Source organism: Odocoileus virginianus, chromosome 2 (assembly GCF_023699985.2).
Source record: "Odocoileus virginianus isolate 20LAN1187 ecotype Illinois chromosome 2, Ovbor_1.2, whole genome shotgun sequence".
Classification (NCBI taxonomy): domain Eukaryota; kingdom Metazoa; phylum Chordata; class Mammalia; order Artiodactyla; family Cervidae; genus Odocoileus; species Odocoileus virginianus.
In genome coordinates, this window is record NC_069675.1 from 99436670 (window position 1) to 99450697 (window position 14028).

At 60.7% G+C, this 14028-nt stretch overlaps 1 protein-coding gene across 1 annotated transcript; it reads right to left on the reverse strand.

The window, feature by feature from the left end:
* Window positions 1-1500: 1500 nt before the first annotated feature.
* Window positions 1501-12488, reverse strand: SLC2A6 (solute carrier family 2 member 6). Its single transcript, XM_020888453.2, has 11 exons — window positions 12459-12488; window positions 9008-9432; window positions 8309-8471; window positions 7063-7269; window positions 6329-6428; window positions 5176-5387; window positions 4613-4765; window positions 3936-4044; window positions 3427-3612; window positions 3110-3255; window positions 1501-2256 (listed from the first exon to the last, which is right to left on the reverse strand). Exons 1-11 carry the CDS (start codon window positions 12486-12488, stop codon window positions 2101-2103), a joined length of 1887 nt encoding a protein of 628 aa, XP_020744112.2. The 3' UTR covers window positions 1501-2100.
* Between the last annotated feature and the right edge of the window lie 1540 nt (window positions 12489-14028).

Consider the following 14028-nt stretch of genomic DNA (forward strand, 5'->3'; position numbering starts at 1 on the left):
CCATGGGGTGGGTTTCGAGACTTCATGTGGCTGGCGGGACCACCCATTGTGACCGGCCGGAGGCCTGGGAGGAGCTGCTCCTGGGGACGTCGGTCCCTTCTCCAGGTGGGGGCACGTCCACTCGGGCCTCCTGGCCCCCCAGGCAGGAGCGTACTCCATGAGCTGAGCTTCCTGGGCCGCTTCTGCCTGGCCACCCCGGCCTCCCACCACTGCCCAGGCCCCACCAGTCTCCTCCGCGGGGACCCCCAGATGCCCCTCTGGTGCCTCTGCTGGTAGCTCTGGCAGCCTGACCGCTGGCCAGGGCGTGCTCTGGCCCCGGTCCCGTCACTGTGGACGAGCGCAGGAGCAGGCCTCTCCCCCGGGCCTGGCCGGCTGGGGCCAGCCGTGCGCGGCTCTGGGGCTCTGCCTCTGCCCCTCCCAGGAGCCTGGAGGGCTGCTCCCGCCTTCTGGAGCCAGCCCTAGGGCGGCACCCGATCTTTGCTTCCAGATGGACTTTCATCTCTGGGGTTCGCTAGGGTTGGTGGCTGGGAGGCAGGCCCTGTCCTGGGGATAGCGCACCCCCCACCCAGCAGCTCTCCTGGGAGCCCGGCCAGGCTGAGCTCCGGGGTGGCAGGGCCTACAGTGCGGCCGGCCCCATGGGACATGTGCCTTCAGGGGTCCTCCGGGACCACCTTCCTTAGGCCAGTGCCGGGGTCAGAGGGCTGTGGGCGGTAGGCCTCTCCAGGCCGGCAGGGTGTGCGTGTGTCTCCTGCGTGTGCCGCGGATCAGACTGTCTACCTCCCTGGAGGAGCGAGGCCCTGCCCATCCTTCCTGGCTCATCCTTCCCCAGCAGGTGGGGCTCTGGAGTCACTCCTGCCTCTGCTGGGTCTCCCTGCTGATGGGGGGAGTCTCCTGCTGACCGGGGTCTCCCTGTTGACAGGGTCTCCTTGCTGATGGGGTCTCCCTGCTGATGGGGTCTCCCGGCTGCAGGAGGGAAGAGCTGGCTGTGTGTGGAGCAGGGTTGTGTCTCTGGCCTCTGAGGAAGCTGGTGGGTGTTGGGCAGGCCGTCCAGCTCCCGGGTCACAGGCCAGAGTGGGCAGGTCACCTGCCGAGGTGGCCAGGGCTCGCCCGCCCTGGGGTCTGGGCTCTGTCCCCCACGGCCCTTGTCGACTCTCCGTGTCTGCCTCGAGTCTTGAGCAATAAAGCCTGATGGCGGTCTGTGTGCTCGCTCCCGCGCTCTGCTCGTTACCTTTCCCCTCTGGTCCGGAAGGGACGCCCTGACCCCAGAGCAGCTGAGCAGGGGCCCCCAGCCCTGGGGGAACCCGCCGTGTCCTCGGGGTGCCGTGCGGCCTGCTCCCAGCATCTGAGACGGCGCAGGTGGCTCTTCCGAGCACACAGCCAGGAGGAGCTGGGACCTCACGGCCGGGGACCCCCAGCTCTCACCCCTTCCTTCTGCCTCGCTGTGGGCAGACTGCGGTGGCCCGGGGCAGCAGGCCCTGGCAACCTCAGCTGAGTCTTGGGTCTGACCTGGCTGCTGGGGGGCTCCCCCACCGGGAGTACTCCCCACGCCCTCCTCTCATTTATTGGTATAAATACGGTGAACACAGCTCACCCTCAAGCACTTCCTGTTCCGGAAGCGGGCGGGTGTAGGAGGCAGAGTCCATGCTGGGTCCTGTGCCCTGGCCGGTGGGCGTCCAGCACGTCCCCTGTGGTGTCCACAGGCCTCACAGGTGCAGCTTCCTGCCCTGGTCCCTGCACGGCCGCCAGGCGATGGGAGCAGCCGGGTGGGGGCGGCGTCCCTGTGCAGAGCCAGTCCACCAGTGCTGGCCCGTCTGTCCTCAGCACGGGGTCTCCTAGTGAGGCCTTGTCCCTGGCCTGGGGCTGTGTGATGGCCGCCTCTGCCGGCAGGTCCGGCGGGCGGGTGTGTGACGCCGCTGGCCGGCGGTGCTGCCTGCCCAGGGCCTGCACGTGTTCCAAGGGCTGTCAGGCCTCAGGGCCGCCCTCCTGTGCCCGGGTCGTCGTCGGCGGGCTGCTGCTGCCTCCCGGATGCAGGGTGCAGGTTCGGGGCCAGAGCCCAGCTCCACGGCCCAGGGGTGTGGCCCTCTCCGGCGGGGACCCTCCCTAGTGCAGGAAGGACGTCCTCCCGGTGCGGAAGAAGGACTCTATCTGCTCCAGCGACCGGCCCTTGGTCTCGGGCACGCAGCAGCCGGTGAAGGCCAGGTTCACCAGGCACACGGCGGCGAAGAAGAAGAAGGGGGCCTGCAGGCCGAAGGCGTTCTGGGGGGGAGAGCGCACGGGTCACGGGGAGCCAGCGTCAGTTTCTGGCTCAGCTTGTGCTAGCCAGCCTGGGATGCGGCGCTCTATCTCATTACCAGTCAGACACCCTGGGGCTCCCCACCACCCGCAGGAAATCCAGCCACTTTAGCACGGTGTTCGGGGCCCTCCAGGGCTGCAGGCAGCCCCCTTCTGGTGCTGGGCCCTGGGACTGACCTCCTCCTCTGAGCTGGAGCCCACCCTGGCCCCAGACACCAGCCTCTCCCTGGTTCCAAAGCCCACCTTACCTTTCAGCCTTCCCACGCACCTGCCTGCAGCAGGCCTGCCACCACGGCACGGCTGGGGGCATGCACCTACTCTGCCTGCCGCCCCCTCCTCCCCACCATCGCTCTGCCTCCTGCTGGCACCTCTCTGGGTGCCCCCACCCTGCCCTGATCCACTGAGTGCACCAGGACAGGCCCTGCCAAGCTGTCCGCATCAGAGCCTCCCACCTGGGCACTGGGGACTGCGGCTGGCTTCAGGGCCTGCTGCGAGTCTGAGCCAAGAGTGAAGTTAGGACGGGGAAGTGCTCGGCCTAGAGACCCGAGCTGCCCACTGGCGGGAAGACCATGCTCGCTGCCCGGGAGGGTGCGGCAGGGCGGGCGGGCGTGGCTCTGTGGTCCCACCCCGGTCTGGGGGTCAGCTGCCTGACTTCTCCCAACGGTTCCCTGAGCCGAGTGTTTGCTGAACTGAAGGAGCCTTCACTACGCTGTCACTTGGTCCCTGGCCTGGTGTGAAGGGAGCGTGTGCTGAGGCTGAGGGGACACAAGGAGACGCCCGGCCAGGGGGCCCCCGGGCCCATGGGCCGAGTACTCACCGTCACCAGCAGGAAGGACTTGGTGAGGGCAAAGGCAGTGAGCCAGCTGACCAGCACGCAGAGCCCCGAGGCCACGCCGCGGGCCCGCAGGGGCAGGATCTCTGACATGAGGAGCCAGGTGATGGGCCCCCAGCCCATTGCATAGCCTGCCGGGAGTGGGGGGGGAAGGGCGCGCTCAAACCCCATCTGGGGGCCAGGGGAGGCCTCAGTGTCTCCCTGGAGCTGCTGGGAGACCCTCCCCAACCACCCAGACAGCACCCCAACCCATCCGAGCGCATGATGCTGGCCCGCCCCCACCCCTCCACGGCCGCACCTACCCATGATGAAGAGCATGGTGGCCAGCAGGGGCACCAGGGTGAGGTAGCTGGTGGGTGTGGCCAGGGGCTGCTCCGTGCCCTCCAGGGCCGCATGCTCCAGGCCCACGGTGCTGTTGGGGGCCAGAGACTTGGGACCGAAATGCACGTACAGCCCCAGGGTCAGGTTGGCGGCAAACATGCTGGCCGCTGTGGACAGACCGGCGGCCCTCGGGGGGCCAGGACACCGTGAGCCCGAGCCCCTCGGTGCCCTGCGCCGCCCACTGCCCTCCAGGCCACTCCTGCCCTGCCGGCGTCTGGGCCGTCACACCCAGCGTGTGTCACAGTCGGCGTGCTCGCTCCCGCGAGCCCCAGCAGGCCTTTCTGGATGTCCAGCCCTGCTGCGCCAGGCACCGGGGAGACCCAAGTCCACCTGGCAGGGCAGCTGTGACCCAGGCCCCCTCTGATGCTCCCACCGCGAGGGCAGCAGCTGAAGGAGCAAAAGCAAGCGCAGGCGACCCACCCGCACTCACCCGAGATGAAGAGCAGGACCTTGCGGCCGGCCAAGTCCATGGTGAGGGCTGCAATAAGCACGGACAGGAGCCTCACGGCGCCCACGATGGCGGCGTCATCCTTGGGGGGCTGCAAGGAGGGGGCCCTGAGGCAGAGGACCCCAGTCCCCAAGGATCCACAGGGGCAGGCCCCAGCTCAGCTGCTTTGTGCCAGGCAGTGGCACCGGTCACCCAGCCCAGCCCGCGGGGCCTTGCTGGCAGGGGGTACAACCGCCATGCCCACCACTAAGCCCGGAGCTGGTACGGGATCCTGGCACCACTGCTCCTACTAATCTTCACATCTCATCTCATCTCTGAGCCCAGGGTAGGCGGGTGAAGGCCTGCTGGCTATTATCTCCAGTTCACAGAGGAGGAAGCTGAGGTTTGGGGCATGGGGACTGACTTCCTCAGCAAGTGACAGATGCTCTGAGCCTGGGATCTGCAGCTCCCAGGGGTCTGTTCTTCTAGAAGACTGGTCTCCTTTGTAATTCCGGGTATCTTATTTATAAAGCACGCGAGCTTTACTCACAAACGTTACTCTGAGGACAGGCGGGCAGCGCGGAAACAGGAGACGTGGGTGCACCCCTGGCCCTGGACAGGGCGGGCACTCAGCGGGCACGGCCTCCCTGGGCCCGGGGGCAGTGTGGGCGGGCTCTCACCAGCAGGACCGCGGTGCTGTCGAAGATGGACTGCAGGTAGACGAGGATGGGCGTGATGCCCGTCAGCTGCTGCAGGAAGCGCATCAGCAAGGCGATGACGATGGGGCGGTACATGTGGGGGTCCCGGGCCTCGGCCCACGACAGGTGGCTGCTCTGGAGACACGAGGCTGCCGCTGCAGGGGGCTGTGCCGGCCCCTCCGGCTGGAGCCACCCTGGCCTAGGGTGCCCGGCGCTAGGCAGGAGGCTCCCTTCTTCCCTCTTCCAGGAAAGGTCCCTGCCCCTGGGGCAGCCCTACCTCTGGGGACCCCCAAGGGACCCAGGCTCCCGGGTCAGCAGGTGGGCTGAGGCAGGCCCCCCGATGGCAACATGGCTGGCCCCGGGCCTCCACCACGTGGCGCATACACACCCTGGGCCAGGCCCTGAGATGTCCCGCCCCAACCCCTCGTTCCTGGAGGTGGGAACTGCTCTCATCCCTGCTTTCCAAGAAAGGTAACCAAGGCTCACGCCAGTGGTGTGAATGGCCCATCTCCCACAGCGCTGCAGGACACCCACCCTGCACACACCTGTCTCCGGACGGTGTCCTGGATCTGCTCGAACTCCCAGCGGGTGTCGGCATCGGCCCCTCTCAGCCAGGCCAGCGCCTGCAGCGCCTCCGCGTCCCTGCCCTTGGACAGCAGGAAGCGAGGGGAGTTGGGCATACAGCTGAGCAGCAGCACCATGATGAGCACCGGCCCCTCCCCGGCCACGGCCAGCCAGCGCCAGGGCAGCAGCAGGCCTGTGGACAGGAGCTGTGAGGGGCTGGGGCAGGGCCGGACACAACCCCTCCCACCGGGGGCCTCTGAGCAGCCTCACTCGCCTTCAAGGGTTAGTCCCAGGGCCGCCTCCTACAGGAAGCCTACCCTGGTTTCTCCAAGCTGGGCTGCACTCTGATCACAGGGCCCAGGTCCTTGGAGGGCCCCAAGGGTCATAGCAGAGTGACGGAGGAGTAGGCTGAGCAGCAAGGCCCTGGGGGCCTCTACCAGCAAACACTGACCACCCCCCACACGCCGGCCGTACTCGGATCACTTTTCTCCCATCTAAGTACAAACCAGGACCAGCCAAGCTTAGCTTCTGAGATCTGACAAGGTCAGGAGCATTCTGGGTGGTATGGCTGTAGATCTGATCACTTTTATGTATGGACTTCCCACCTGAGACTATTTGCCAGAAACCATTCTGCTATTAAAAGACAATTTACAAGACTGCCAGCCTAGGAGAACCCTCACGGCCCAGTTAGGGGTGAGGCCTCATGACCAGAGAGGCGCAGGGAACTGCCCGCAGGCACACAACACCATGGCCTCCCCCACCCCTGGCCTCCCAGCAGGGGATCATTGTGGGCAGGTTTGTCCCTTCCTCTCGGGTTGGGCTTCCCTGGGTGGCTCAGACAGTAAAAAAGTTTACCTACAATGCAGGAGACCTGGGTTTGACCCCTGAGTCTGGAAGATTCCCCTGGAGAAGGGCATGGCAACCCACCGTAGTATTCTTGCCTGCAGAATCCCATGGACAGAGGACCCTGGCGGGCTGCAGTCCACGGGGTCACAAAGAGTTGGACGCGATTGAGTGACTCACGCTTTCACTTTCTTTTGTCCCTTCCAGCCCCTGCTGCTCAGCGGCCCCGTCCCCCAACCCCCCCCAGCCTGCACACAGGAGGTGTTTCGTGTGCATCTGGATGATACTTGCCGAGGGCATAGAGGGACAGTGACCCGAACACCGCCATGAGCTGGGGTGTGGCGCCCAGGGCCCCGCGGACGCTGGGGGGAGCAATCTCAGACACATACACCTGCAAGACACAGGCCGCCCGGCCTTTGCTGAGCACACGTGCTGGGCCCGGCTGGGGTGAGCGGAGTGGCCCAGTGAGCCCGGGGAGCGGGGAGTGGGGGCTTCTGTGGGTTCTCGCCCTGGTCATGATCTCAGCAGGACCTCAGCTGCCTGAATGGTGAAGTGGGCAGAACCACTCAGCCCTGACATGGGGACACGAGGCTGGGGGTGGAGGCCCAAAAGCACCCAGACTCTGGCCTCCGCTCCCCCGACCCAGGGCTTTGTGCCCAGCTGGGCCTGCCCAGCCTCAATGTGGGAGTGGTGGGTAACATGCGGGGTCCCAGGAGGGGTGCAGGGCAGGGAGTTCCCTTTACTTCCTGTTACATTGCTCAATGTGGATTTTCTCTGATTGAGCAACGGGTCTGCCAGGCTTTGAGACAGGAAGTTTGGGGAGTCCAGAGTGGGGGCAGCTTGGGGCATAGTGTCACATTTCCCCCAAGTTAGCTGCCCTGGGGGTGCTGAGCTGAGGCTCCCTGGCAAACACATCCCCACAGATTGTGCGGGGGGGGGGGGGTGGGGTGCGGGCCCGAAGCTCGTGGTGGTCAGTGCAAACACTGAGGCAGTGAGGAGCCCGGGCTGGGCAGTCCTGGCCTTACCGGGATGCAGGCAGCTGTGAGACCCCCTGCGAAGCCCGTCAGCATCCTTCCCAGAAGCAGCATCCAGAGGCCGTGGGCGCCCGCCATCAGCGCATAGCCGGCTGCTGAAGGCACAGCTGAGAACATGATGCTGAGCTTCCGGCCCAGGAGGTCATTGAGGACCATGGCGCTGAGTCCCCCGGCAGCCGCACCCAGGGTGAACACAGACTGCAGAGGAAGGATGCAGGGCAGGCATGCCTGGGCACCCAGCACCCCGCCCCATCAGAGCCTAGAGACAGCTGCTCTCCCAGGCTGTCCTGGGAGCCTGGGCTGCAGGACTGGGGCTCTTGATGGTAGTGAGCCTCCTGTCCCCAGAGGGGTACAAGCAGCACATGGACAGCTGTTTGTGAGGGAAGCCACAACAGGTGTCTGCCGCGGTTCTGTCCAGACCGGTGTTTAAACGCCTAGCACTGTCATATAGTAGACAGGAGGGTTCTGTGACTTGAAGCCCTTGGGATTTTAAGGTTTGGGGGTTCTCAGACTCCCTGCTGCATATATGGGGAGTTAGATCCAGTCAACGACCTGGGCATCCTGCTGAGCCTGTCTGAGCCTCATTTTCTGCAGCTGCGTTATGGGGATAGCAGTAGCACCCACCTCATAGCGTTGGCCCTGGAGTGAACCAGCTCACGTGGGTGGTGCCGAGCAGGCCCGGCACAGACTAGGTGCACAGCGCGTGTTGGGTGTTATTATCTTAGCTAATATGCCGTGGTTGCAAATATAACAGTGCTAAGATGGCAGCTCCAGAATCTTGGGACTCCGAGGCCCCGTGCTCCTCCTGCCCACACGCCCGCCATCTCTCCTGGCACCCTTGTGGCCCAGCAATGCTCTTTCCGTTAGTACCAGAGTGCCCTGTCTCCCCTTGTCCAGGGAGGCGCCTGCTCTGTTGTGACGGCCCAGCTCCAGGTGTGGGGGTGATCTGGGGAACCTCAGCCCCACTGGGTGGAGGTCTTAAGGGACACCTCCCACCTGCTCCTTCCCAAGCCTCCTCCATCAGCTTTCACTTCCCCCTTTCATTTCGGAGCCACTGTCTGGCCTCACTACCCCGCACCCCTATTGCCCACCTGGAGTGGATGGGGGAGGGGCAGACCAGGGCCCTGGTGGGGGTCCCGTGGCTGAGCTTGGGGGGGGGTTCCTAGCTGGGGACAGAGCTCAATGGGTCCCTGCTCCCCCTGCCCTGTCCCTTGTCAGCTCAGAGCGTGGCTCTTACCCCGAACCAGGATGCCTGGGTTTTGGTCAGATTCAGGTTTGGATCCGAGGAGTGCTCCAGGGCAGGAATGACGGGGGACGTGTAGACAAGGGCGTACCCGAAGCTGAAATTGCCCAGCACAGCAGCGAAGGTAGCCAGGAACACTCTCTTGCTCTGCAGGACCCTGGTGTGGGTGGGGGCGGTGCAGAGCCGTCAGGATCTTTGCGTCCAGCCCCCGCCCCTCCCCGCCAACTGCTGCCTGGCCTGAGCACAATGACTGCCCGCTCAGAGGGCAGTGCTGGGGACAGATGGGTCAAGAGCTGGCCAGACTGGCACCGCCCGGGCCTGAGCACCGGCTCCCTGGGGAAACCCCCAGGGCATGAGGGCAGCCCATTGCTGGGGCTGGGACACGGGTGCAGGGCGCCGTTCCGAGAACAGGATCCCTGGCGGCTGCCCCCAGCTTTGCCATGCAAGGCTTGCTGCTTGACTTTAGGCAAACCCCTCACCTTCTCTGGACGTCCATGGCCCTGTCTCTGCCAGCTTGGGGCTGGGCCTAGTGCTCAGGGGGGACCAGGACTAGTGTGTCTGAACTAGGCGGCCCCGTGGTGGCCACTCCCCCACAGTCAGTGGAGGCCCAAGGTCGGGGAGCCAGCTGCCCACTGGAGGTTACCAGGCCATCCGCATCCTCCACCCGCAGACCCTACGCCCAGAGACTCTCACCCGACCCGCGTCCTCTCCCCTGGTGACGGGGGCGGCTTCTCGGGGAAGGTGTCATAGTCCCGGCCTTCGGCTCCCAGCAGCGGCTCCTGCGTGACCGGCTCCTCCCGCCCGGGCGCGCCGCAAGGGGCCGGGGCAGCTCTGTCCCGAGGCGCGTCGGGCCGCAGCGGATGGGATCTTCCGGCGGAGCCCGGAGCCCCGCCCCCAGCCCGCGATTGGCTGCTGGGCGGCCCTGCAGAGCGGGCGTCAGCCAATGGGGCGGCCGAGAGTGGTGCGGATGCTGAGGATGCTGGCGCCGAGCTGGGTGGGGCGGCCGGGCTTTCCCCGGGAGCCGTCTCGCGTCGCGGCCTGAGTAACCCAAACCGGAAGGCAGGGTTTTCCCTGGACGCCGCAGGCCCCTCGTGCGCCCCTGGAGGCGGCAGGGCTCGCTAGGCGGAGAGGAGCACCTCACGGAGGGAGGCTCTTGGAAGTCATGCGGGGCCTGGTCCAAGCTGGGTACCAGCCCTGGGGGCGTAGACCGCATCCCTGCAACCCACCCGGGGCCCATCTGGTATAAGCGGGAGGAAGCTGAAACCCAGAGAGGGGCCGCAAGGCGCCAGGGTCACCCAGGGGACATTTGTGCCCCTTCGAAGGAAGGCCGTGGGCTTCGCCTTGCGCTCGACTCACCCCCTCCCTGCCACAATACGTCTGGGGTCACCGCAGTCCCCTAACGGGGTGAGACCCAGCTGGCTCGCCAGATCCAGGGCGCCTCAGCCAGGGGGTGTGGCGTGAAGGCAGAGGGAGGGGGTGGCGGTTCCCCTGGGCGAGACTTGTATGTTTTCCCATTTCTGATCGGAGGAGTAACCTGGGCTTGTAGCAAATCATCCAGGTAATAAGATACAATTTACAAATAGGAAAAGCAGAAACTGAAAATTCCCTGGAAGTCCAACCTAAAAACCCCCCAACCAACCAAACAAAAAAACCAACCCAACCCGCACACAAACACACACACCACACACCACACAACAGCGACAAAAAATCTTGATTTACTAGTGGCAACTCTCCCTTTGGACTTTTTCAGAGAGGAGAGAAGAAGATGAATCAGACCTTATTGTACTGAATGGACACCCACATATATTTTAAAAACCGATCCTTTGTTGTTGAGCATTTGGGTTATTTCCAAATTTTATCTGTCAAAATAGCGAAGAGTTTTTAAAAGTCGTTACAATTCTCTTTTTATACTCATCGAAGTATAACCGTATTTATTAGAATAGAGAAAAGAGACGTGGGAAAACCACGCTCTCTGCCAACAGCCTCACCTTCCCCTCTTTTCTCCACATATCTGTTTGCATATTTGCATACTGAATGTGCCTCAGATCGTGTGATACTTCACACTGTCTTTTAAGCATTTTCTTCTTGCTATCAAAGACATCGTCTGTGGACTCAGCACATCCAGTAAGTGGTGATTCCTGCTACAGTCCTGCGTAGTCCTCATGACCGTAGTTTGAAAATTGAGATGGAAGACTCTGACCCTGAGCAGGACCCGATGGGGCTTTCCCAGGACAGAACACCACCCTGATGTCCTTCACTGCCTTTTGTCTATAGAAAAATGTTAGCCATAGAATGAACTTATTCAGAGAAAGGGGGAAAAAATGCAGAAGCAAAGCAAAGCAAACAGGAAAAATAATAAAGTTTAGTCATTAAACAAAGTCAAGGACCTCTTAGTTCCTCCTCAAAGGCTATAGAGAATACTCTGAGTCATCTCCTATGAGCTGTTGGCTGATACTGAAACTCCCATCAGGTGGAAGGAGTTAACTGTTTGATGACCAGACTGTAGGCATGACATGAGGTGCTCCATCACACACAGTTCCAAGAACTGGCCTCAAAGAAATGGACCCAAGCCAACTGTGGAACTGAAAATTAACTGTGCTTAAGATGATGCTGCTGAGACCACTGTGTGACCAATTTCGAGAGGATCACTGGAGCTGACTGTGCTGTTTCTGTATGTAGCCCCCTCCCTCCACCTATGTGTGCATGCCAAGTCGCTTCAGTTGTGTCTGAATCTTTGTGACCTTATGGACTGTAACCCGCCAGGCTTCTCTGTCCGTTGGATTCTCCAGGCAAAAGTACTGGAGTGGTGAACGAGGAATCAAACCTGTGTCTCTTAGGCCTTCTTCTTGGCAGGCCAGTTCTTTACCACTTGGCTCAGATGGTAAAGAATCCGCCTGCAATGCGGGAGACCTGGGTTTGGTCCCTGGGTGCGGAACATCCCCTGGAGGAGGGCATGTCAACCCACTCCAGCATTCTTGCCTGGAGAATCCCCATGGACAGAGGAGCCTGGTGGGCTACAGTCCACGGGGCCGCAAAGAGTCGGACACAACTGAGCGACTCAGCACAGCACAGCGCCACTTGGGAAGCCCTCCCTCACCTACGAGAACCCTGAACATCCCGAGTAGCAAGCAGAGTCGGCTTTTGGACCCGAGTCACCCTTCTCCCCCAGGTTGCTGGCCTCCTATAGAAAGCAAGCTTTCCTTTCTTACCAGTACTTGTTTCCTGAGTATTGTATCTCAAGCTTCGAGCAGCCAAATCTGAGCTCAGTAGCAACATCTCAGACATAAGCTCAATGAATAAACCTCCGTGTGCCCCCCAGGAATTGCAGCTCAGAGCACGAAAGAAGCTTCTGGGACTTCCTTGGTGGTCCAGTGGCTGAGACTCTGAGCTCCTAACGCAGGAGGCCTGGCTTCGATCCTTAGTTGGGGGACTAGATCCCATGTGCGTCAGTGAAGATTGAAGATCCTGCATGCTCCAACTAAGGTTCAGTGCAGCCAAATACATACATTTTTAAAAAGAAGCTTCTGATCACCCTCAGAGAGTCCCAAGTACCTCTTTCCAGTCATGTGCACCCTCCTGAGGTCCCATCACTGGCCTCTGTCCTTGTGGATTAGATTTTCCTGCTCTTGAACCTCTTGAATGGACTCCTGCTCTTGTTTTTGGCTCTTCCCCCCCCCCCCAATTTTTTCCCATTAAAAATTTTTTTTCTGTGGGATCTTCCCAGATCAGGGGTTAAACCTGTGTCCCCTGCCTTCGCAGGCAGGTTCTTAACCACTGGACCACCAGGGAAGTCCCCAGTTTTGTTTTGTTTGTTTGTTTTCCTTTTACAGTCAGCTTTCTGGAAGGACAATCTACACACAGGAAAATGAACTCATTTTAAGTGTGTAGGTCAATGAGTGTTGACAACTGTATCACCCCATGGCCCCTCAGTCAACACAAACTTGCCATCCTCCAGAATCCCCCTTCCCAGTCAATACGGCTCCCCCATCCCTAAGCAACTACTGATCATCCATCTCTGACTGTCGATTCCACTCATCTTTCCTAGAGTTTCATAGAAAGAGACCTGTATGGGAAGTGCTTCCTCTGGCTGCCTTTACAGCCACATCCTTGAGACTCATCTGTGCTGCGCGGTGTAGTGGCTTACCCCCTTCTTATTGCTCTGCGTGAGCTCCATTCTTCTATGGGTGGTTGCTCCCCTCTTATTGCTCTGTGTGAGCTCCATTTTTTATGGGTGGTTGGGTTTCACGGGGCCCAGGGCAAGCCACCCTAAAATATGCCAAAGTGGCAGACACTGATTACTCTGAATTTAAGCTACTTGAGAAAAGCAGTGGATGCAAGAAGGAGACTCTGACCCTCCTCTCTGTCCCCTTGAAAGTAGGAAATAAATTTCCCATGTGGAAGCTAGCCTTCCTGCACCAGGAGGCAGAGAGTCAGGCTTATCCCCAGAGATGGGGAAATCAGGGCCTGAAGGCTGGTAACAAACCCTGTTGAGTTTCTTCACTAACCAGTACCCAAGCCTAAGTGTCTTTGTCTTGTCAGTTCTTGACAGATTTGTCGTTTCTTTGTCTAAATAACATAAAGGCTTCCTGCCTTTGGTCATTTCTTTGGGTCCTATGTCTATGAAAGCGCCGTATGTGTGAAATTCAATTTGTCTGTTTGGTTTTCCTCCTGTTGATCTGTCTTGTGTCCATTTAATTATTAGATCAGCTGAAATAACAAAGAAGGGTAGGGGGCAAGGTCCCCCTCCTGGACAGGCTATTTTCAGTTTTGGGCTAAAGGATAAATCTATGACTCTCCTTGTTCAGACCCCTCTTCTGGGGTTTTTAAGGTTCTTAAGTGGGTGAAGCTGGAATTGCTCATTAATCTTTTTTTGGGGATTAAGGTTATTTCACACCTTTTTGCTTTTTTTCCCCTAAACTAATATGTTTATAAAAATATTTATTTATTTGAATGCACTGGATCTTAGTTGTGGCACGTGGGAACTAGTTCCCTGACCGGGGTTCAAACCCAGGCCCCCGGCACTGGGAAAATGGAATCTTAGCTACTGGATCACCAGGGAAGTCCTTAGCTTTCTTTGCTTTTAAAATTAGCAACAGGATGCACATCTTTGCCCGTAAGGGATAACTTCCTTCAGCAAAGATCACTTCTGTGGTCCTTTGGCCTCCGAACCCTCCCATCTTATCTCCTCCTGCTCCCCCCCGCCCCGGGTCTGCCCCAGACGGGCTGCTCCAGAGCCTGGCCCTGGTGCTGGGTGGGCCTATGCCCCCTCTTCCACTCACCCCCCTGCCTGGTACAGTACGGACACACAGCCAGTGCCCAGAAGCCTCTTGCCAACTGGAATTTAGAGTCTGCCCCTTCTCCTTGGAGGAGGAAGTGGTTACCCACTCCAGTATTCTTGCCTGGAGAATCCCATGGATGGAGGAGCCTGGCGGGCTACAGTCCACGGGGTCGCAAAGAGTCGGACGGAGCCCCTCTTCCCTCAGCTCCCCCAGCCCCCAGGCAGAAGCCTCAGCTTAGAGGGAGCAGAAAGCACTTCTAGGGGAGGAGACACCTGGCTCCGCAGCTCCCGGGAGGGCCCTGGACACACCCAGGTGGCGGTGGGGCAGCTCACTCCCACTCCCAGCTCTAGCCACGCCCTGGCAGAAGCCCTGGAGTGGGTGGTTTCCTTAGAGGAGAGAGGAGGCCGCTGAGGTGATCATTCAGGCTGCCACCCA

Excerpts from the sequence above, each read along its gene's own strand:
- SLC2A6 (XM_020888453.2), bottom strand. The coding sequence starts at position 12,488 with ATGGAGCTCACGCAGAGCAATAAGAAGGGG. Across the intron at positions 9,433-12,458 it reads CGCAGAGCAATAAGAAGGGG|CGAGCCCTGCCGCCTCCAGG; the intron begins GTAAGCCACTAC and ends CTCTCCGCCTAG. Across the intron at positions 6,429-7,062 it reads TCACAGCTGCCTGCATCCCG|GTGTATGTGTCTGAGATTGC; the intron begins GTAAGGCCAGGA and ends TGTGTCTTGCAG.